The 23,704-nt window shown below is 40.5% G+C and overlaps 1 protein-coding gene across 1 annotated transcript in view; it reads left to right on the forward strand.

The window, feature by feature from the left end:
* The window catches only part of ranbp10 (RAN binding protein 10), a 32,498-nt gene extending 17,668 nt beyond the window's left edge, over positions 1 to 14,830 (forward strand). The window contains exons 4-15 of the mRNA XM_038705246.1: positions 4,916 to 5,083; positions 5,229 to 5,251; positions 6,124 to 6,308; positions 7,211 to 7,323; positions 7,748 to 7,856; positions 8,043 to 8,191; positions 8,341 to 8,557; positions 9,421 to 9,560; positions 9,806 to 9,954; positions 10,586 to 10,697; positions 11,009 to 11,150; positions 11,536 to 14,830. Coding sequence (XP_038561174.1) covers positions 4,916 to 5,083; positions 5,229 to 5,251; positions 6,124 to 6,308; positions 7,211 to 7,323; positions 7,748 to 7,856; positions 8,043 to 8,191; positions 8,341 to 8,557; positions 9,421 to 9,560; positions 9,806 to 9,954; positions 10,586 to 10,697; positions 11,009 to 11,139 — 1,496 coding nt within the window. The 3' untranslated portion in view covers positions 11,140 to 11,150; positions 11,536 to 14,830. The remainder of the gene's footprint in view (positions 1 to 4,915; positions 5,084 to 5,228; positions 5,252 to 6,123; positions 6,309 to 7,210; positions 7,324 to 7,747; positions 7,857 to 8,042; positions 8,192 to 8,340; positions 8,558 to 9,420; positions 9,561 to 9,805; positions 9,955 to 10,585; positions 10,698 to 11,008; positions 11,151 to 11,535) is intronic.
* The last annotated feature ends 8,874 nt before the right edge of the window (positions 14,831 to 23,704 follow it).

The following is a 23,704-nucleotide window of genomic DNA, read 5'->3' on the forward strand; positions in this document are numbered from 1 at the left end:
GTCCTCTAACGTTCAGCTGTTTTAAATTTTCTGTGTACTTTAATGCCATGTATGAGTGAGAAAATGACTTAAAATAATATTATACAGTTTACTTTCTTTGCCCTGCACTGATGCAAAAATACATTTGCCAGCGATTATCTTATCTCTGCATATACTTCTCTAGTTCAGGGAAAGGCACTTAGTGATTAAATGAATGTGTGTCACAGCAATCCTTCTGAATTTGAGTAATTTTCTGATCAGGCATCTGACAAATAGGGTCTGTTGTTATTACCAATGTCATAACACAGCAGTTATGTGGAAATTAGACTCATTCACGATTGAATAAAATATTACATTTTTAAGTTATTGTGGATAATTTAATCTTTATATTAATTGGGTAATAAAACAGTCTTTAGAATAATAAAAAAATTAGTTGCTAGATTAATCCACTTATCCAAAAAATAAGTGTTAGATTAATCGATTTTTAAAATAATCATTAGGTGCAGCCTTAGTCGTGGGTCACATCTCTCTGGCGTCCAGGTGCTTTCGCTCTGTCTTCATCTCCTTGCAGTTTTAATGCATTTGTTCCGTGTTGCTTGTGTTTTAAGTTTTCTGTCTGCTGTAGTGTTAGGGTTGGGCCGATAAACGATGCCATCGTCCATCGCAGATGGATGCAAACATCACAACGTTGAGCCGTCATCAGGATTGTCACCTTGTCTGCTGCGTCTTGTAACATAATACCACGTTTTGTCTTTGTGCCTTTTATAAGACAACCCTGTGGATTTAAATTATGGCCTTGCCGCCCTGGCATTTGGCCTTTGTGCCCTCAAAAACTTGATAACACCAACTGACTCCAAAGACTCCAGCCCTGGTTACAACTACCAACTGTCCATCAGCGGAATGGTGTGTAACTGGCGACAGAAATGCATTTTGGGATGCCCTCAGGCTAACGAGCATGCATGATATAAACAGAACAGAGACACACATGTAAAAACTTGTGAACATGCTCCATAGCACTACTAGTGGTCATAAACCCCACAGTATAGCTTTAAGCCCCAAAAAACGCTGGTTCCATCATTCTACACTTCCCATAATGTAACACAATAAGGTTCCACTTTTCCACTGTCAATAGTTGTCTTTTTTCTGTTTAGGCCTTTTTTTTCTTCTTGTGACCTCAGCCCCCTGCCCACCACGTCCCTATACACACAGTAAACACACACACACACACACACACACACACACACACACACACACACACACACACACACACACACACACACACACACACACAAACAAACAATGACATCCATGAATGGTTCAGCGATCTCTAATGACATAGGAGGAAGCGTAGTAGCCATATAGCAGCCGAGAGCCTGAATAAAGCCCCTTGCCTCTCTCAACCAATCAGACCACTCCTCTGCTCTGACCAATCACGTTCTGGGGCTGCTTATTGACTAGTCAAGATCTGTCCGGTGGCCGAGGTTTGTGGAATGCTGTGGATACCAGGGCAGCCAGTTCAGCAGACTCTAGATACGCACGCACACACACACACACACACACACACACACACACACACACACACACACACACACACACACACACACACAGATCATTCATTCTCCTCTCTTCTTGATTCACCTGTTAAATGTCACACAAAGAGTGGAATAGCATAGAACAGCGTTGCGTGAATGGATGTGTTTTCCAAACCTGCTGAAGCACCAGTTATGAAAATATTTTTGGTTGATATGTTTCCACTACAGATGGTCTGTAGCCCTGGTAGACAGATTACCGTTTGATTGCCTTAACTCTGACTGCCTCAGTGTGTTTGTGTGCCAGTGTGTGTTTGTCCCAAACTTGGATTTATCTGTGTGTGTCCTGAACCGACTGATTGCGTTTCTGAGTGTACTTGTTTATGTTTGCCCCCACTAGCCTGTGCATCTATGTGCGTTTGTGCACATGTTTATGTCCATCTGCACATGTGCTGGTGAACTCCTGCATTTAGATAGATAGATAGATAGATAGATAGAGTGTGTGTGTGTGTGTGTGTGTGTGTGTGTGTGTGTGTGTGAGTATGTGTGTGTATGTATATGTGTGTATGTGTGTGTGTTTGTGTCCCGTAATAGTACAGTGTTCTCCAGTGCTGACCTCTGTGTCTGATCCTGCTGTGGAGGCCTGCCCATTTCATTAGCATGTTGGAGCAGTGAGCCTGGCTTTAGAGGCAATATCCCTGTCAGCAGATTAATCTAATACCCCCCCACCAGCACCATCAGCACCACACACACACACACACACACACACACACACACACACTGAAGTATATACACATATATTCACAAAAGAACGCATGGAGAGAGTATGCACTCAAGTTAAAAGAAACACCAGTGCACACAAACACAAAAACAAACACATTTGGCTTTGGATTAGATGTACTTTATCACATCTCATCCCCTTTTACATGTAATATGCCTCTTATATCCATTTAATTCAGTTATTATATATTTAATTTATGTAATTAAATTATTTATTTTTGTTTCTTCTATTTATTTAGTTGGTTTACTAAATAATGTAATTTTTTAATAATAATTATTTTTTCGGGGGGGGGGGGGGGGGTAACTTTGTGTGAAGATTATTGACAGAGAGAGATGGGGTGAGACGAGAGTGACCTGGGGGGGATCATTTGTATAGGTCTTGGTGCGCTGATCAAACGTAATGCCAATATATTCGTCCCCCCCAAAAAATAACTTTATTACACACTCACGGATGCGCACAGACACATGTACAAGTACGCATCTAATATCTCGGATCACCCATGACCTACTTTCACTAACCCTGCTTTGCTTTTTGGCAACGACAGACAGGCTGTGATTGAGGAGAGAGACTGACAGAGCGGCAGCGAGCCCAGGCTGAACGCCGTCGGGTTAGGGTCTCTTTCAGCTTGGTCAGTTCAGGAAGAGGGATTCATGCAAAACTGGATTAGTGTAAAACTTCAGGCATAACAAGCTCGTCATTCAAGTATCTGCAAGTGGATCTGTGATGTTAAAAAATGTCCTCTCACTGCAGAGAAATCATGCCCCAGCCTTGTTGTCAGCTTTTTGTTGTCTGTATGTTTTAATAGACGTTAGTCAGCTGGTTTAGATTCACTGGACCTTACATGACTGAGATCTGTCTCGTTTGTTAGAGATGTTACATTCAAATAAAGGCAGAAAGTCATTACTGCTCTTCTATAAAACACCGTGCTGAGGTTGTCTGTCAGCTTTGGGGAACATACAGGAATCTGTCTGGTGTTAGATCAATATTGGTGTGAGTGCTGTAAATTGCTCTCGGATAGATTGTAAAGAGCGCTTCACAGCCCCTTGAAGAGTGGCATATAAAGGCTATTTGAGGTCAGACTACATGTTGGATTGTTACTAGCACCTCTTGCTCTGCGGTGTCTGCTATACACAAAGCTTCTTTCTTTTTTTCAGTGGTTATTTGAGGTTTTATCAACTGAAAAGAAGGACAATGTTAAGCGCTGTGTCATAAAATTAGATGTTAGAACACACTTTGAAGGCCATGCAGTGTTTAAGTGGGCTTGATGGTTCCTATTCTGAAGTCATAAAGGAACTTTTAAACTTATACTTCATTTATTTTCATTTCATTGAAAACCCAATAATTATTTATGCATGATTCATTTATAATTGGAAACTCTTCCCTATATATATGTTAAATTAGATGCTTGTCTGTTGCACATTATTGCATGTTCAGCTGAGCTGCTGTACACTGACTAAAAGACTCTTTAGGTCAGCAGTTTTCAACCTGTGGGTTGGATCTGAGGGGTCACACGTTGGTCGAAGTCGTAGTTTTACATTTGTGGAAAAATGCTTGGTTGCTTTCTTGCTGAGAGTTGAATGAGAAGATGGATATCACTCTCTGTACATATGATGCTAGAGCCAGGAGATGGTTAGCTTAGCATAAAGACTGGAAACAGGGGGAAACAGCTAGCCTGGCTCTCCCAAAGTAAAAAGTCAAATTTGCCCACAAGCTCACTAATGAACATGAACATCACCTTGCTCTTCTCTTCTAACTCTCAGCTTCAAAGCAAGTTTCCCAAATTGTTGAACTATTCTGTTAAAGAGATGGAGGATATGTTGACTTTATTTTTCCTGACTTTTTTATATATTATGGAGACTGGAATTGTTTTTAAAATGAAACCATAAATGAAGGAAACCCCACTGTCATGACACGTCAAAATGGATGCTGTGGAAAAGGCCTACTGAACACTGTCTCCATTTTTCCCTATCATGCGTACCAAATTAAATGTTATTTCCAGATAGGAAGGAAATGATGTTACTAAATATATTGAGCAGTATATTGAATAAGGAGTTTTTTTACCCTACAGCTGCAGTAAGCTAACCGTCTGGAGTTTAATGAGCAAATCATGATCATCATCTCCTCTTCTCTCCCCCTGCGTCTCCTGGTTCAACCTCTTGTGCTGCTGTTCTTGTTGGCAGTGACTCACCAGTTTCTTTACATAGATGAGATCCTCCTGCCGGTCATCCACAGCACTGCAACACATGCCAAAGAGTCAGAAAGTGTGTGTGTGTGTGTGTGTGTGTGTGTGTATTTGTGTGTGTGTGTGTGTGTGTGTGAATTTTCATGAGACGCCCTGCAGGCAGCGGTAGTCAGATGGGAAAATCTGAGCAGCAGAAGTCAATGAGTAACTGTCTCCCTTCCTTAAGTAGCAACTACTGTTAAGAGTGACCCGGAATGCTCCTGTGGATTCAGAAACTGTTTATAGTGCGCGTCACGATGGTGATGTGTGCCGTATTAGTCTGGTGCTCTAAAACAGCGTGCATATTGATCAGCCTTTTCCAGTGTTGTTTGGCTGACAACACATTTTTCATAGGGGGCAAAGTATGAAATGACAAAACTAATCCTAATCCTTGTTCTATTTTAGGATGGGACAAGCACTCATACGGTTACCATGGAGATGACGGCCACTCCTTCTGCTCCTCTGGGACCGGCCAACCATACGGCCCAACGTTCACCACGGGGGACGTGATAGGCTGTTGCGTGAACCTCATCAACAACACTTGCTTTTACACCAAAAATGGCATCAGTTTAGGTCGGTGAACGTGTTGTGTAATGTATATGCACGAGGGTAGATTATAAGTGTGTAATATAGTGCTGAGTAGTTTGTTATTTATTGCTTACTTTATAGCTGGAAATCATCATTTATACTTTTAACTATTTGTCCTTTAATCCATTAGGTGTAGCCTTCACAGACCTCCCTGTAAGTATCATTACACGTGCATCACATAATTGCAGTGCTCTCAAATTTTTTTATTATTACTTTCATTCACATACCTGATTTCAGTTACCTCCACCACTGCTTCAGTTCTTTGTTTCTGGAGAAAATATTTGAAGAAAATCTACAGTATGTCCAATAAACAAATTACACTTGTAACAAATCTTGAGCTAATATTATGATACCAGACCCATATCATCCTTAACATACCATCCCTGTAACTGTAGTGACTGATTAACTATAAAATAATAAATAATGGAGATTGACCTTGTAGGTCCATATCTAATTGCAGCTTATGTTGACAGTTGGGTTGAAAACTAACTTTTTTTTATCCAGTGGCCGCAGTAACTGGAACGTTTTACCAGACAGATAGGTTTTAAGAATAGAACAGGAACTCAAAATCACAGTTGGCTGCTGGCCACAGTGGCTGCAAGAGCAGATGGAGTTACCAACCACTGTCAAACCTAAACGGCATTAAAACGGGTGTTGGTGGTAATTTCATACCCTGTTGGTAGTTTTTGCATATACCAAAAGACCACAGTCCAACTGAACCATATAATCTAATGACAGCTTAGTAAAAAACCAGCTTACAGTTTGGACTGTTAGTCAGCCTGTTTATCCAGTGACAGTTTTCCATTACAGGAACTTAACAAGCCGTAACCTGAGGCTTTCCCTGACCAAAACTTTGAAGAACTTGTGAGGCATTAAATCTTATTTGCATTTCCAGTAGATTTCACAAACCAGGATGTTTCTAGGTGACAGTTGGACTGTTTATAAGTGTAAGTAGACAAACAGATCTGCTGCTAGCATAAACTAAATATATATTAATAACCTGAATTATTTGACCTTTCTACCAGCCCAACCTGTACCCCACTGTGGGGCTTCAAACTCCGGGTGAGATTGTAGACGCCAACTTTGGCCAGCAGCCATTTGTCTTCGACATCGAGGACTACATGAGCGAATGGCGGGCCAAGATCCATGGCATGATAGCTCGCTTCCCCATAGGAGAGAGACTGGGGGAGTGGCAGGCCGTATTGCAGAAGTAAGAATCAGTCCACAAATACACACACACACACACACACACACACACACACACACACACACACACACACACACACACACACACACACACACACACACACACACACACACGTCAATATGAGAAGACACATTTTCGAGTGACACTACAGCAATATTGCTGAGAATATGACAGTATGTTGCAGCTGAAAAAAAATTACTTAAATATTTTGCACAGGACAAGGGTACATTTAACACAAATATTGCAACAACATTACACTCTAGTGAATTACCATTTAGAGGCTGAAGGCTTCTATAGTCAGTGAAGATGGTGGGCGATGTGAGATCAGTTAAAAACCATTCCCCAGCAGATAAAAACATGATAACTGACACAATAATTCAAAAATATTGCTATATCTATTGCATTGTTAATGATAAGTAACTTTAAATAATAACAATAAATTATCTGTATGGCCGTGATGTTAATGTCTCATCTCTTAAAGATTTAGATTAGTGAGTTTATATTTGTCTTAGTATCAAATCCCAAAACCAATTGAATCACTACTAACAAGTATTATCTGTAGATCCAAAGCCTGATATATATCAGTCCTCTGTTCATCCTCCTCTGAAAATAGCCCCCCAACAAATGCACTGTATACTCCTGAGTAACTTTTACTAAAAACGTCAGTGCCTAGCTATTTTTGGAAATGATTGTCCCTTTTTTTTTATAATGACCTGTTTTGAAAAGTCTTCACCAGGACTTTATGGGCTTGGTGCTGAGAACCACAGGCAGTATTAGAAAGCCATAAAAGTATTAGAGACAGACTAATGCATTTTTGTAGGATTTGTTGACAATATAGAATATCACCAGACTTATTCTGTCAGAAATTCAACCCGTAAACGATTTTTCCCCTGTTTTGTCTCCAGTATGGTGTCCAGCTACCTGGTGCATCATGGGTACTGTGCCACTGCAACAGCTTTCGCCAGAGCAACAGAGACCATGATACAAGAGGACCAGGCATCTATAAAGAACAGACAGAGTGAGTGAACAAACCAACCACACCCATATTATTTCACATTTTCATTTGACTTGTTTCAAATACTTGATACAGTATTAAGTCATTTGACAGCACCAAAGAATGTTGAGATTTTTTTTAAACCAGCTAAGGTGTGGCAGCCTGTTTTTACTACAGAATACTTCCATCACTTTCACATTGGATTGGTGGATTCCCTCCACCAATGCTAAAGGTTCTTACAAGCAAAGACATTCAATTTGGACATCAGAGTATCCCATCAGTTAGAAACAAAAGATGTCCAGCATGAGATACTGTTGGCATTGTTTGTCCTTAATGGCCCGTGGCTGCTATGAATGATTCACTGGCCTCTATCAAATTGTTTGCTGTGAAAGCATGATTCCTCTTGATCGATATACTGTAATAGCACCCTGTTTCTTTTGTCTAATAGGAATACAGAAGCTGGTGCTGGCAGGACGGGTGGGCGAAGCCATAGAAGCTACTCAGCAGCTTTATCCCGGCCTGTTAGAACACAACCCCAACCTCTTATTCATGTTGAAGTAAGTTAGCGTGTTTAAAGATTAAGATCATATGCAGGGCAAAGAGTTGTTACAATAAATGATCTGTAAAGCTGATTGATCGATAGTTTACCTTCACTAATGCTGGCTGCGGATGTGAGTTTACTTGACCAGAAGCACTTTGCACCTCTTGCCAGTAATAGCAGTAACACCAGTATACCTTTTTAGGTGTCGCCAGTTTGTGGAGATGGTGAACGGTACAGACAGTGAGGTTTGCTGCTTGACCATTCGCTCGCCCAAATCCCAGGACAGTTATCCTGGCTCACCCAGCATCAGCCCCCGCCACGGCGCCGGCAACACACACCTGCACACCGGAGGTACACGTGCTCATCTCTACTATACTGTTGTCCTCTCTGTAGAGCGGCACAGATAGAGATGGAAATGCCTAAAAACAGCCACTAAAATGGATGATTTTCCCAGTGAATGTAAGAAATGAGCTTTGTGTCTGTGTTTCACTGTCACCCAGGAGCAGACAGCCCGACCTGCAGTAACGGGGTGACTCCCACCAACAAGTCAAAGAGCCACAGTGGCGCCGGCAGCAGCAGCGTCAAATACCCCAGCGTGTCCTCCTCCGCCTCCTCCTCCACCTCCTCCTCCCCTTCCTCCGTCAACTACACCGAGTCCAACTCCTCCGACTCCACTAAGAGCCAGCCGCACAGCGCTAACAGCACCCAGGAAACCAGGTAGGACGGCCTGTCACTTTCAGTTAGGGCAGATAGAACTTGTTGATCCTGATGTTATCTCTACTGTTAATACACAGCAGGCATGGTGAAAAGTATAGGCAGTGCTATGAGATGTAGCAGGTACCCTCAATATACAGTAATCATCAGTACATAATTAACGGTCACTACAGGTAAATGCACACATTACCAAGAACATTAGCAAATTCTACGACACTGCACTGTATTTTCATTTTTTTGCATGCCACTGGAACATTTATAGAAGGACGTCAGTTTGATTGCTCCATGTCAAAGCAGGTGCCATTTTGGTCTCTGCAAAGTTTCATTTAGATGTCATGCTGTGTTTGAGTGCATATTATTTTCTGTTAAAAGCCCTGAAAACCTATTTTCTCAACTATGTGCGATGTGGTCTGACGCGGACACAGTATTATCTGCCAAAGTTTGGTCGCCGCACACGAGAGATTTCTGTCCTTGCTGTTTTGTCTCCGGTTTGGTTTGAAATGGGCGGGGCTCAGCTGGAAAAAGATGACATCACAATTTTCAGTGCGCCATTCAAGATTCAGCAGGTTGTGGGTTATTTGCTAAAGATGTTTTTTTTCCCCCCCTGAACTTCAACTCTTATTGTTGCTTTTTTAGTCAAGAATAGTTAGTGTTTAAAACAAAAACAGTTTTCAAGGGCTTTAAGGGTTCATACAGGATCGTTTTTTTAGCATGGTGTACATGTAGCAACCACTTCATCACAGAAGGTAACATGTTTACATTATGGTCCATGTCACTTATAGGTGAACCTTAATGATTTATCCTATCCTATCTATACCTTAATTTGAGTTTAACACTCCCGTGTGTGTGTGTGTGTGTGTGTGTAGTGACAGTGAGATGGAGATCGAAGCAGAGCACTATACCAACGGGGTTGTTGAGGGCTCCTCAGCGCGGATCATGAATGGCACATACAAGCACGAAGAGATCCTTCAGCCAGACGACAACAGCATTGGCAATGGGGTCACAGGTATACACACAAATCTCAACTCCATATGCTCCTGCTAGTCGCACATCAACATTTGCTGTTGCTTTATTTCCCTTTATTCTTCATTTGCTTCATCTGTATGCACTTTGTTGTATACTGTACCTCGCCTCTTGCTTTTTTGCCTTTTCTCCTCATATTTTTTTTACTTTCAGCTTCCAGCAGGATGTTTGTATGTGTCTACTTTAACTGTGTGTGCACGTGTATGTGTCTGTGTCTGTTGCCAGCAGATGTGGGTTGTAGTAATAGTAGGCAGCTTTGTGGAGGGAACCAGGCAGCCACAGAGAGGATGATCCAGTTTGGACGGGAGCTGCAGGCGCTCAATGAACAGCTGTGCCGCGAGTACGGAAAGAACGCCACACACAAGAAGATGTTACAGGTACACATTCTTGATTTTAAAAACAGCTGTGCTTCAACAGATTAAAGCGAAGCCAAAACTGGGCTGAAGAGATTTCCTCAGTTGGCACCAGTTAAAATCCTGGTCGCAGCATTCTGTACTTTTTCTTGTCAGATATTTATGTCCACCGTCACTCAATAACACCAGTTCTCTGCCATGTGCTGAGCCGAAAGTATACATTTGCTGGGAACAGCTGTAGTTTGTATCATCATAATAGAGACCAAAGAGTAGAGAAATGTAATATTATTTGAGAAGCACTCAGGTCAGTCTGGGGTGGTGATGGAGCAGTGGATAAGACGCATGCTTTTGGTGTGAGAGACCCGGGTTTAAACATAAATAGCAGTTGTAAGTCGCTTTGGATAAAAGCAACAGCTAAATGAATACATGTAATGTAAATGTAATCTTTTCTCATAGCTACGTTGCTAATTTATACCAGTTGGTAATGTCAAGTCACGTGTCAATCATGGCTTCACTTTGCCCTCAGAAATGTGTGGATATAAGGAAGCTAGATTTAGAGCCAAACGACACAAATAAGCTCAACCTAGGAAGCTGCAGGATGTATGCACTGCAGTGTTGCATTAATTCCTCTGTCTGTCTGTCTCTGTCTGTGTAGGATGCGTTCAGCCTGCTAGCGTACTCAGACCCGTGGAACTGCCCCGTGGGTCAGCAGTTAGACCCTACGCAGAGAGAATCACTCTGCTCCGCACTCAATAGCGCCATACTGGGTAAAAAGCAGACACATCCTGTGTATTACACTGATACATATTTCTTCGAACTACAACTACAACAGAAAATGAAATCTAATTTGACTGATTATCTGCTGTAGCAGTTTTTTTGTTGGTATAAGAATAAAGGCTGCAAACAATTTCTTTTGAAGTTAGAAAATAAGATGTCCAACAGTGCAGTGAGCAGACTCAATTCAAGTAACCAGAGTCTGCAAGACAAGCAAAAAAAAGATGACAATAATGACCACTGTATCTTTTGATATTGAATTTTAGACTGATACTCTCCCCTGCTGACTGTGTTTTTGCTCTAGAGTCCCAAAATCTGCCTAAGCAGCCTCCACTGATGTTAGCGCTCGGCCAGGCCACAGAGTGTGTTCAGCTCATGGCCCGAGTCCGGTCTGGTTCCTGCTCCTTTGCCAGAGTAGACAACTTTTTGCACTAGCCCAGGTCCAGGTGAGTAAATTTATGTAGTAAAAGGCATTAATACTACAGCCACAGACATTAATAACAAACAATCGTGGCTTATTTCTGCATTATATTGCAAGATGCTACTTAAACAGAGGTTAACAGATTTTACAACATATCCTGAAAGGTTTTGATTGCTTTGTAGGGGTTGTTACTGCAGTAGCTTATCATATCAGAATTTCTCTTTGTCAGTGAAGATATATTAGGATCACATATACACAGATCATACAGTATGTGAATTAAAAGGAAGAATTGCTCCCAAACCAAGTGAAAATGCCAAAACAGTAAATCTGTGCTGTACATGAATATTAAGGCAAGCTGTTTTAATCATTCATTCATTACCTTGCTTAGATGATTACCCGTCTCTCCACAGGTTAATGTTAAGTAGCACTGAGAGAAGGCATGTCCAGCAGGTAGTTGTCAAGGCGACGGAGGAAAGAGCATGCGTGTGATTGGTGTGTTTGGCTGTCCGTCAGCCCGAGCCAGCGGCACAGACAGAGGAGCAGAGGAGAGCGGGAGAGAAGAAGGCTTCCTTTTAATTTAGTATTATCAAATAAAGAAATGTGTGACACTATTTAAAGATAATTAATTATTATTCTGTTTATCTAGCCATTTTTATAGTTCTTTTTTGTCAGTTTGTTGTGCTCATCCTGGACAAAACTAATTGTAATTCCCCTTTATATTTTTTTTCTTCTGTTTTTATGGGTGGATTTTGATTCCCTACGAGCAGTATTTTACTCACATTCTTGTTGTCCACCATATCACAGACCACAATACTCTCATCTGGTTAGCAAGGTGACCTCCACAACTGTAAGTCAATTGAACTCAACCTGAAATATATTACCATCATCTTTAATAAGATACAGAAGACAGACAGACTCTGATCCCTTTCCCCCCTAAAATATCCACTTGGAAGTACATTCATGTCTTGAAATGCATTCAGAAGGGTGAGCAGTCCAGCATGAAAAACACCTCTGAATGTGTGGAGCAGATCATTAGCTCTTGTCAAGGCTGATGACATACAGTAGTAAACACTACTAAACAAAGCGGGTCCTCAAATGATTCCAGAAAGTTTGAAATAAAAATGTATTTCTATATGTCACAGTAATCTAATGTTTCAAGAATAAAATTCTTTGAGCTAACAGGTTAGTAACCAAAGAGCAGGACACATCCTGAAAGAAATCACCCGTGTAAAAAAAAAACATAATTGAAGGGTCACTGTAGTGGTGAACACTGCCAATAACCAGGGGAGAGGGTGATGACAAGGGTTTCAGTTGTTACAGGTGTCGGAGCCTTAATTTTACTGTAACGACCACAGCATCGACCAATCAGCGATGTGGTTGCAGGTGGCAGAGCTCAGACCTAACACTATTATCATGGTCACTTTGATGCCAGCATAGAGAAAATCAGAATGAAAGGCAGACTAACAAGCATAGTGTGTGTACGGCTAAAAGTCAAGTCACCCCTGGGGATTTCATTACTGCAGTCTTATTTTCTCTCTTTTTTTTCGGCCACAGCCTGACCTGCTCTCTTCATGTGCTGATGCCATTCAAATTTCAAATTAACAGGTGACATAATTTCACAAACAGGAGGATTTTAAATTTTTGGGTGCTCTTTGTGAAAATTAAATCAGTCCTTTCATCTTGGGCTTTTGATTCCAAACCACTCAGAGGTTGTGAAAACCAATTATGTGTGTTAGAGAAATGGAGTGTTTTTCCAACACCCATAAACTTGACTTGACTGTATCCTTATTGGACAGGAGGATGTCAAGTCCAGTTTATTTATAAAGCCCCAAACCCCAGGTTTGTCCCAGATGGCTACCGAGTATGTACAATAACTGAATAAAAAGATGGAAAAGAAGGATCTTTTTATTGTTCAGGTGTGCTGATGGCCACCATGAGATATGCAGACAAAGTAACCACATTGCTCCTGGCCAGGAGGTCCTGTTTAGGAGTAAGATCAGTAGTTACAACACTACCAATCACCACTTCCAGTCCCCAGCACCATGAAATTACAGCTACATCATCTTTTGTGGCCCAAAATGTAACCACCTAGTTCCTATTTGCCAGCTAGTAGCTGACTTACTTTCTAGTTTGGTAATTTTGAACCTACTAGGTAGTTGCTTCTACTCATAAATACACTGCACAGTGACCGTAACTTTATTTTTATTTAGCTGAACAAGGCTACATATGCTACCTACCTAGCCAGCTAACTAGCTAGGCTAGCTGTGGGCTTGGACTTATAACTCAGCATCAAAGTGAAGAGCTACCCTTAACAGCAGCTAACATTTGCTGGTTAATTCAGAGCTACCATATGTTTCTCAGAGTAAGGCACACAGCTCTGTGAAGAATCTTTGTCTCTGATGTAGCCAGCAGGGACTAGCAAGCTGTTAGTGGGCCTGAGCAGAGTTTTGATTTATTAAATTATTTCACTGTTTATTGGCTCTTGTATATATTTCACTCTTTTACTCTTATCTGTTCAAAAGAGTATTTAAAAAAATCTTTATTTATATAATACTGGACATGTTGGCTCCTCTTGTAGTTGGGGGGGGGGGGGGGGTAAAGATCACCATAATCCACTTTCTGTCTCTGGATCTAAACAGATGATTCTTTATGCCAAAATTACAAATTGAACTTAGTTGCATCCTATTTCCATGTGCATCAACAATTTGATTTCATTACAAACTTGTTTTGTTCCATCCCTTAGCTTTATTTAAAACATTTTGATTTTTGTAACAGACTTATTTTCTACCAAATAACAATGACTGAATGTTTTCTGACTAGTGGCAAACTGTCACTCTGGCTGCTTTGTTGTGACCTGGCAAATGGCTTGTGGATCCACCCTGAAGTGTATATTACCATGTATAAGAGCATTTTAATTCTATGGCAGAGAACTGTAGAATAATATAATACAGGAGATGTGCGTATGCAATGTGGGGTTCACTACAGGGTATGCGGTCAAACTTTTTACCAAGCCGGTTTTTATAAACACACTCTGCTATAATAGGAACTATTCTAATAACTACACATACAGTTCACATTCACAACATTCTTCTACAGCTGTAAAGGACTTCTGTTACACACACACACACACACACACACACACACACACACACACACACACACACACACACACTTGTACGTGAAAGACCAACCTCTGTTGCATACCTTTAGGGAAAGAGTCTCCCAGCTGTCCTTTGTGTTTGAGCCTGGGCTGCGTCTCAGCGCTGTTACCACGCACCCTTCCTCTAATCCCTGCATAGACACAGCCACTGATGTGATCAGTGATTGTTTTAAGGAAAGGAGGGATGTGAATAGTTTTGGAAATGGACCTGAGGCCTCTGAAGCAACATGGACTTCTTTCAGAGAGGCCGGAGAAATGGATTTAGGCATTGCAGACAAGCTGTGCACAATTGACTTCTATCATGCTTTTAATTTCATATTTTGACTTTTGAGTTTTAGCAAAAAATAAAAGTGAAAAAAAAAACTATTGTGAAATGAGTTACCCTCTACTTAGCATGACTTTTAAGACCTAAAAGAACAATATAAAAAAAAGGAAAAATGATAATTAAAAAAAAAACATATGTACTGGAAACATGTTAAAAAAGAATATTGTATTCTGTTTAATTTTGACAGAATTATTTTTATTAAAATACATCCATAAGCATATGATTGATCTCTTGTTTTATTTGTTGTGTTATCTGTTTATTTAATCATTTTTCCTCCTACAGTCCAAACACATGCAAGCAGGGTAGATCACAGACTGCTGATAAGGGGGTGGATTAACAAGTTGGTCGACGTTTTTCTGATATCCACCTAATGCATGTTCATTAGACAACATGCTGCCTTAAATTTATTATTTTATACATTTACTAAACATCAGTTTGGAAGTGTGAAGAACCTTAAAAGCATCAACAGCGCTCATTATAAAAGATATACTCAGAAAACACTGGGTAAGAAAAGCTGTTTTTTCATTGCAGTTTCCCACAAAATGAGAATTAAAATCTAAAGTTAAGGAGGACAAACCGGTGACTTGAGTAAGGAACTGGAAAGGAAAGATTGGTGCGATCAGTGATGCTCTTGTTAACACAAATGAGGCAGTGTTGGTGGCTTATACTATGGAGTAGCATTGATGTGATCATTGTGATATTTCCTAAGAGATGTTATCTTCACAAAATGTCATGAAAGTGTGGAAACAAGTTATAACGGTCACTAACTGAAACTGTCATCATTGGGAGCTCCCTCTTAGCATGAGTTTCCTGTTTCTATACCCTCGCCCCTTGGCCTTACCACTCCTGAACCTCAATATCTATTTCTATCAGTTAAAGAGGAAAGGTATAAAAAGTCTTATGGCATGACTTTTAACAAAACAAAAGTACAATCCCCTGCATTCTGGACAGACCATATATTATTAAGTAGTCTGGTTCTGGACCACTGAATGGCTGCTCACATCTCACTTTTGTTGTAGTGATTCAAGTGATTTCATTATTATTGTTAAGCATATTGTATTGTTTAATATATATCAGTTGACTACAATAAATAGCCAACATGACTGTCTTTAATGACACATTCTGTAATGGAGCATTTTCCAAAATAAAGTAGGCTACATGTGTCAAGGAACAAACAGTAATGTAGTTCTGAATGATATTGTGGGCCTATGAGAATAAATTAAAGGAACTTGGAGACTCAGATCATTTGCATATACACTTGAGTTTAATTCAGTGTAAGGCATTTGTGACAGGCATGATGTTGGATAGCTATTTGTGTTCCTATTTGTGGCCATGACATTACTCTATGAATATATATGTATGCTGTCATAGTGCAACAACAAACAGCAGACATCTTGTTGTATGATTCCACCAAAGGCACAGAGTTCACAGCTTCATACAGGCATCTTACATTTGGCAAACTGAAGTAAATCGTCTGTTATGTCTTGTAAGTCATACCTTTCTGTTTTTCAGTAGTTGGACAGCAGAGGGCAGAATGAGGTTGGAGAAAACATACCCATCACAGTCCTCAGATGAAAATGCACTGTTCATCTTAAACATTTTGAGATTAGATGGAATATACATACAGTAGTCAATTAGATTTGAGATCTCAGGCCCCCTTTAGAACAGCTTATTCCTGTTTCCTCAAGCTGTACCTGATATCCCTCAGATAAAAAGATACACACACAAAATGATCACTTTTTCATATGAATCTTGTACGAATAAAATATTTTAAGTTGGGTTGCACTTCTTATAAAGACTATTCTGACTAATTTCTTCTAGAAAGCTTGGAGCTTGGACAGATTGAAGGCAAATAAAGAAGGGATCTGAAGAAACCTTGCAGTATGTGATATCAGGTAAAATCAGAGACTGCCCTTGCAGGAAGAATGACAGCATCATTTCAGCAAGTGCCCCCAAACGTTTCTGCTTCCGTTCAAGTGACAGAGCCCTTTGGCATCCGTAGTAAATATGGGAGTAAAGGAACTAAGCAAGGTGACCTTAAATCCACATAGGGACACGGTCAGGGTGGATCAGTTGGTCATGATATAAATTTTTTTATTTCATTTTATTTAACCTTTATTTAACCAGGAAGAAGCCCACTGAGATAATTTTTTTATGGGGAGACCTGGCCAAGTAAGGCAGCATTCATAAGTTACACTGACACACACCTGACAATACAGTTACAAAACACCTACACTTTAACTCAATGAATCCAGCCTATGTGGGATATCTACCTTATCCTCTTACCAGCACCTCTGGAGAATCTTTTTCAAGGAGTTCCATATAGAGAGTGCACAATATGAAAAGGCAGTTTTTCCTAAATTGGGAACAACTCTGAAGATTTTCATACATGTTTGGTAACTACTGACCTCAAAGTTAAGGGCTTTCTCACAATATCAGACTTTATCACAGGAGGCCGCTGTACGTTACACATTTCCAACTGCCAGCCAAAGTTGTTTTTCTGTCAGTTGTTTACTAAGCTTAACCACATGTTGATTATTGTAACCATGACAATAAAGGTCCCCTAACTTCGGAGTAGTCCAAACCATGACATTTCCCTAAACCTTTTTTTTGTGTTCCTAAAACTTAATCAGAGCCTGCCCTACCTTTTAAGCTATATAAGCAGTTGCTTGTTGTCCCCTGATCTCTGGGGGACACCTAAAAAAATGTTTTTGAACACAAGACAACAATGAAATAAAAATGTTATTAAAAAAAAGTCGAAAACATTTTTGCCAAGAAATAGTGACGAGCGAATTGAAGAATTTATGTAGGCCAAGTGAGTTGTTTATTATCCACTACGAGCACTACCAGGATTTTTTTTTTAAAATGCAGTTGTTAGTGTGTTGACTGTTTTCACCTGATCATCTGAATCTTGTTTGGTCTGATGGGCTTCAGCACATAAAACTTTATTGTTGTATTCATCCTTTAGTGGAGTTTGTGTTGGAGTCTGTGTAGTGGAGCTGGTTATTTTGCGGTGTTAGTGGACTTTCGTTAGCTGAGGTGTTGCTGTAGTTGGAGAAAGGCTCAGGAGTGCGCACTGCGCTGCATCCTGAACCAATAACTTCACACTAAAAGCAGAATAGTGGCTGTTCCAAGCAACAGAGAAAACAAGCACATGCTTCATTTCTAAGTGAGGCTACAGCCCATTGACAATAAGGCAGGTCTAAATTTGACAATTACATAGGAATAAATATCAAATCAAAATATCAGTTCACCCCATGTTTCTCACTGAAAGACAAAAATGAAAAGAATCAGCAGGTACTGCCCACTGTGCAGATACCATTAGATAACATAAGCAATATGTCCCTATGCTGTTCAACACAAACTAAAACTGGCCTGATCCACTTCAAACAATGAAACATGTAATTACCACAGAGATAGAATTGTTCTTTAGTAATTACAGTGGAGCTTATAGGCTCAATTTAACACAACAACACAAACATCTAGAATAATACTATAGTATTGTTATATGAATATGTTATTGTATAACACATCTTTTACTTACATTTATGTACTGTTTGAGGCACATTTCTTTATTTCAAATCCAAATTGATGCATCATTTATGCTTCTTTCCACTGACAACGGTTTTAAAGCTCCAATTTCCAAATGTCTTAAAATGCATTTAAATCAGTGAAATCTATTTTTAGTGGATTTTGAGCTGTTGGGAGCTTTATTGACTGTTATGTGTAAACTATATCTAAATATATGCCTACAGCATAAACCGTGTTGCTAGCATTTCCATTGCTTCATAAGTAATGGCAACTCTATCAAGGAGTATTTCAGTTTTAAAATAATTTGCTCTGATTTAAAATGCTACTAGTCAGAGCAGCGCTGGTGTTCACCATAGAAACTGTTGACATCCCAGACCAGAGTCTTGACTTCCTGTCCTGAAACAGAACTGATGTGTTCTTTGATAGCTTAATCCATGTTTATTGTAACACATGCCAGTCTGTCTCTTCTGAAGCTGGAGAGTCATCACGATGCCCTCAGTGGCTAGTTGACTGAGCTTTAAAACCAAACTGAGCTTCATTTTGCAATACCAGTGACAAAAAGTTTAAAAACAGCTATCTGTATCTCCCACATGTGCCATAAGGTAATGCTATTTATATAGCAAATTTCATTATGAGTAAACTCAATTAGTTTCAGATTAAAATGGACACAATAAGTGTCATTCATCAACATCAAGTCCTGGGCTTGATTCTGAGATCTAAAAACACAAAGCCTGTAGATCCTTCCAAATCTGCAAGAATTCAGTGCGGTAATGTGTTTTTCACTGAACCTTAGGCCATTTGTGGTCAAGGCTGGTTAAAGAGGAGAGGAGTGGGTGCATGTACTCAGTGGTTTAAAGGGCTGTCCTTGGAACAAAATAGACATGTAAACATGTAAACAAAGTGCAAATTCTGCTGTGGTTCACTCAACCTCTTAGAACCCACTGACCTGCAGCCAAACTGAACAATATGAACAATGTTTGGCTGCAGGTCTGATATTCAGAATTTTGTGGAAAAGAGTATAAAATGAGGTCCAAAATATCTACATGACATCTAATGAAGAGAGTCGTAACGAGCTAATACATAACCTGTATGACAGTGGGCCAGTGTGAATGAGATTTTTCCAACCTTGAAGCTACTTGAGTGGAAACAAAAGGCAAAAAAATGGATGTTCAGGGATCAAAAAACAAGCGATAAACAATAAATGCCTCATCAGTGATTAAAAGGCCCTGGACCATTCTGACTGTGCACCCCCACATGTTGCTCTTGTACACACACACAACATCGTGCAATACATAGATGTAGTGTGCGGTCATCCCGAGGTTGATGGTTCAAACGAATGCTTGAAATTTTCAAGCTCGGAGCTCTTTATAATCCCCCTTGTTGTGCGGACGGAGAGCTGAGCCTGTGATTATGCCCGAGGTGAGAGTGGTGGGCCGCCTCGATCTGCGTTGCCGCCAATGAATTTCCTATATCATATATTACGCCCTCGAGGCCTGTAGACATCCACGCAGCGCTGCGAGACCTCTGGCCTTCAAAATTGGGATGGAACATTCAGCGTGGTTACTATGGTTCGCGTTGGTCACCATGACAACCTGCAACAGCTTTCTCCATGGAGGGGGGGTAGAGCAACACCCACTCTTATTGCCCAGTCACTGTAATGCATATTCATAGTCACATGCCAGTAATTAGGGACATGTTTTATTATTCTGCCCATCCATCCATCCATCCATCCATCCATCCATCCATCCATCTATCTATCTATCTATCTATCTATCTATCTATCTATCTATCTATCTATCTATCTATCTATCTATCTATCTATCTATCTATCTATCTATCTATCTATCCTTTTTGGCTTGACTAAATAGTAATTACTCTGAGGCCAGTTGAAGGATGCAGCCCCCACCTGCTCTCAGCTAGATTGTAATGGGTTCATAAGCGCTGCTGATTGAATTGATTGCCACAGTTGGAGTCTGGCTGAGATGTACAATGGGGTGGAATATGCAGAGCGCAGAACATTAATCAGCTCACACGAACGGGCTACAAGCTCTTGTTTTATTTCAGGTACAGTTGAAAATGTATTCAATACAAGTCATATGCAAGAAGTGACAGCAAAGAAAGAGACAGTATTCCTTTTTTCCCTCCATGGGGTTTGGTAGATGTGTTGTAGTGTTGCCTCGCAGTGCTGTCATATCCAAATGTGCACAGGAAACTGTTCGGCTGGTATATCATGAGCAAATCAGTGCAGCTTCACAGGGGCATTTGCGCTTTTAAATTTGCAGTTTTGCACATATACTCTCTTTACACAATAACATGCAGGAAACAAAGACATACGTTCAGAAGCAGGGAAGGAAACTTAGACTATAATAAATGGTTCCCAGTACCTACCTTTACAATATGATGACCAACAGAAAAAAATAGAGACGCTAGTGTGAAAGGGAAGGACACAAAAAGAATTCTGGGGCGTGTTATTAAGACTTTCTTCGTGTTATCACCGGTAAACACCAGTGTTGCCAGATCGACCAGACTGAAATGTAAAGGATTAGAACGTTTTCTTAACAAAACATAAATGTATTTATTTGTGAGCATATTTAGTTTCCAGGACGAAGTGGAGATCCAGGTCGCTGATTATAATTGTAAGTTGCAGCCACAGTATGGATGCTGGAAGTCAAAAACGCAGACAAACGCAAAGGGGAACAGGTAAGAGGAGAGGAGGGATGTGGAGGCGTGACTCACTGAGGTAGACTGTGACTTGTTGTCAAAACGGTGGACGTACAACAACAAAATCACTAGTCTTCCACAACGAGTCACACTGTTCTGGCAGGTTCTGACTGAAAGTAGCCCTGTCAATCAGACGAGGTGTGACATGAAATATTGAGGATTTTCCTGATTAAACCCGGTTTTATCTTTCTGAATCTGCTTGTGAAAAAGGTGCATTGTTAACAATAGTGTCAAATCAAATAATCAAGATGTAAAAACATATCCTTGTTAAACATCAAGGATCATATAAACAGAGGAAGTTATTAATACTTACAGTGCTTTAAAGCTAAACACATAAACAAACAATACAAGCAATGTCTCACTCGACACTGCATAATGATCAACCTAAACGTGTTTGCACATTGTGATTCATTCATCCCATGAACAACAATTAATTTATTCATTCATCACGCATAATGTAAACATCGGGGACATTAAGGCACTTTGAGTTTGCATATGTTGATGCAAACAGGGGCGTGAGGAACAACAGTGGGAGAGACAGAGCAACCTAGATGAATTAATTTAAGAGAGTGTGCCTGCTGCCTGGGAGCTAGTAATAATGCACCGATAACTACAGCACGCATGCAAACACACATACGCGCACACGTGCGAGTCTCACCATGGGTAGTTAAATGTGGAGAAAGATCTCATACACACACATGCATACAGAAAGCTGAGCAGTGACAGAGCAGCTGTTTTACTGTAATAACACAAGAAGAAGGACCTAAGTTTAATCTCCTGGTATTGGTTCTCTAGAGCTCTGCCAATAAAGCTGGATCTCTGCAGGATAAGGAAGATGAGAGCAGAGGAGAGGAAATAAAAAAAAGGTTAGGTGAGAAGAGGAAAGGTTGGAAGGAACATAAATAAGGTTGGGAAGGGAAAGAGAGAAGAAAGAGGAAAGGTAAAAAGAGGGAAAGGGACAAAAGGAAATGGAGCATGAGAGGAGAGAAAAGAAAAGCACTGATAAAGAAAAGGGGAAGGTAATAAGAAACATGAAAAATGGAGTACGGAAAGAACAGAAGAGAAAACAAAGAAGTGAAAAGAAAAGAAAAAGAAAGAATATAAAAGGAAAAAGATGAGAGGGCAGGGAAAGGAAACAAGAGGACATGAGGAAAGGAAAGGAAAACGGGGGAAGGGCAGAAGAGTGCAGGGAAGGAAAGGAAAGAATAAGAGATGAGAGGAGTGGAGAGAAAAAAAAGAGGGGAAAAGGGAAGCAAAGTGCAAATGAGTGAGAATAAAGCACGGAGATAACTGTTTTCATGTTCAGCAGTTGTCTGTTATTCAAGCCAAACAACACTATTTGTGGGTGCAGGTTGTGTTGTGAATGACAAATATCCTGTAAATGAATGATAATGGCTTGTTTAGCTGTAGCCCGCCTACAGCGTCTCTGCGCCATCCTATTTCCTGTTAATATCGCTGGTTTCAGCCTCGCTGACCTCCCCGCCGCTCTTCTATTTCTATTAATCTTTAATGGCGGGTAAACTGCCCCGCACCACACACTGACCTACACGGCTTTCCCACCTCATTAATGTCCCGGAGGAGAAACGGGAACAACAAAAATCACTTATTTGCCTGAAATGTATTGAGGATGTTTCTTTCTATGATGTTTGTAATGTTTCTCCGCCATTTGTTTTGTCTGCTCCGAGCTGTTTCAAGCCTCGATGAATTCCAGTTGTTTACGGCCAAGGTGGTCAAGATGTGTGACTTCTTGTTTAACGACAGCCATCTTCTCCAGGCGGATGGTTTTACTGTGACAGAGCTGAAGCACAGCAGAGAGCAGCAGAGGAATAAAGTTATCAATTTTGAGTGGGAACTTTTTTTTTTTTTTTTACCTTGTCTGTCAGGTCAATCATGTGTAGCCTATAGTATGCACACACACACACACACGCACACACACACAAACACACATAGGTGCCCTCCTTGCTGATCTCAACAAAGGTCTGTGATTCTGTGACATTTGGAAGTAGATGAAATGACCGGCAGGGTCGGGGAGTGCTGCGCTCCATGTTTTACTGCTTGGGTATAAGAGCTCTTAAGACCTGAAAAGACACACACACACACACACACACACACACACACACACACACACACACACACACAATTCCACAATCCCTTTGGGACCTCAATACCTGCTTCAATACCTTTCTATTCATGTCCCTGCTCTCTGGGTGCTCTGCTCTGCGGAGCCTTTCAGGTCCTCGTTGGGGTTGAGGCACTACAGGACCCAATCAAATCTCAGTCTAAAGCCCATTAAGGAGCTGGACCTGGGGCTGTTGAGCTGTTAAATGTATAATTTAAAATTCGTATATTACCACCGCTGGAGGAAATCTTCATTTCTCAGAGAAGCATCCTTTTTTTCAGGAATTAAGTGACAAATTCTTATTTTGCCCATGACATGGATGATTGATGTATGAAATCACAGAACAGGATAAATTGATTGCAACGGTTTGCATATTAAAATATAGAGACAGATTGTGGGAGGTTTAGAATGAAAAAAAAATAAATCATCCAAGCTTGTAAAAGCTTTTCACAAGAATACTGTTTTCTCAACACCATAACAAAGTGGTAAATCCTTTAGAAATGTATTTACATCCTGGGTGCTAACTAGCAGAGGCTTCTGTGTTTCTGCTCTGCACTCCTAGAGATCATTTGTGAGCGTGTGTAGCACTTTTTTTTGCATTACAGCGATTCTGTAAGTGGCACTCCTTTTGATCTGGTGCTCACTGCCCAAGCCTGTTGTCCAAGTCTATATTTTCCTAACAGTCAACAACTAACAAGCATTGTCAGTGTAACCAAAGCCTGA

This window comes from Micropterus salmoides, unplaced genomic scaffold (assembly GCF_014851395.1).
Source record: "Micropterus salmoides isolate LMB-PRFRI ecotype aquatic unplaced genomic scaffold, ASM1485139v1 Ms_hic_scaffold_8, whole genome shotgun sequence".
NCBI classification, from domain to species: Eukaryota; Metazoa; Chordata; class Actinopteri; order Centrarchiformes; family Centrarchidae; genus Micropterus; species Micropterus salmoides.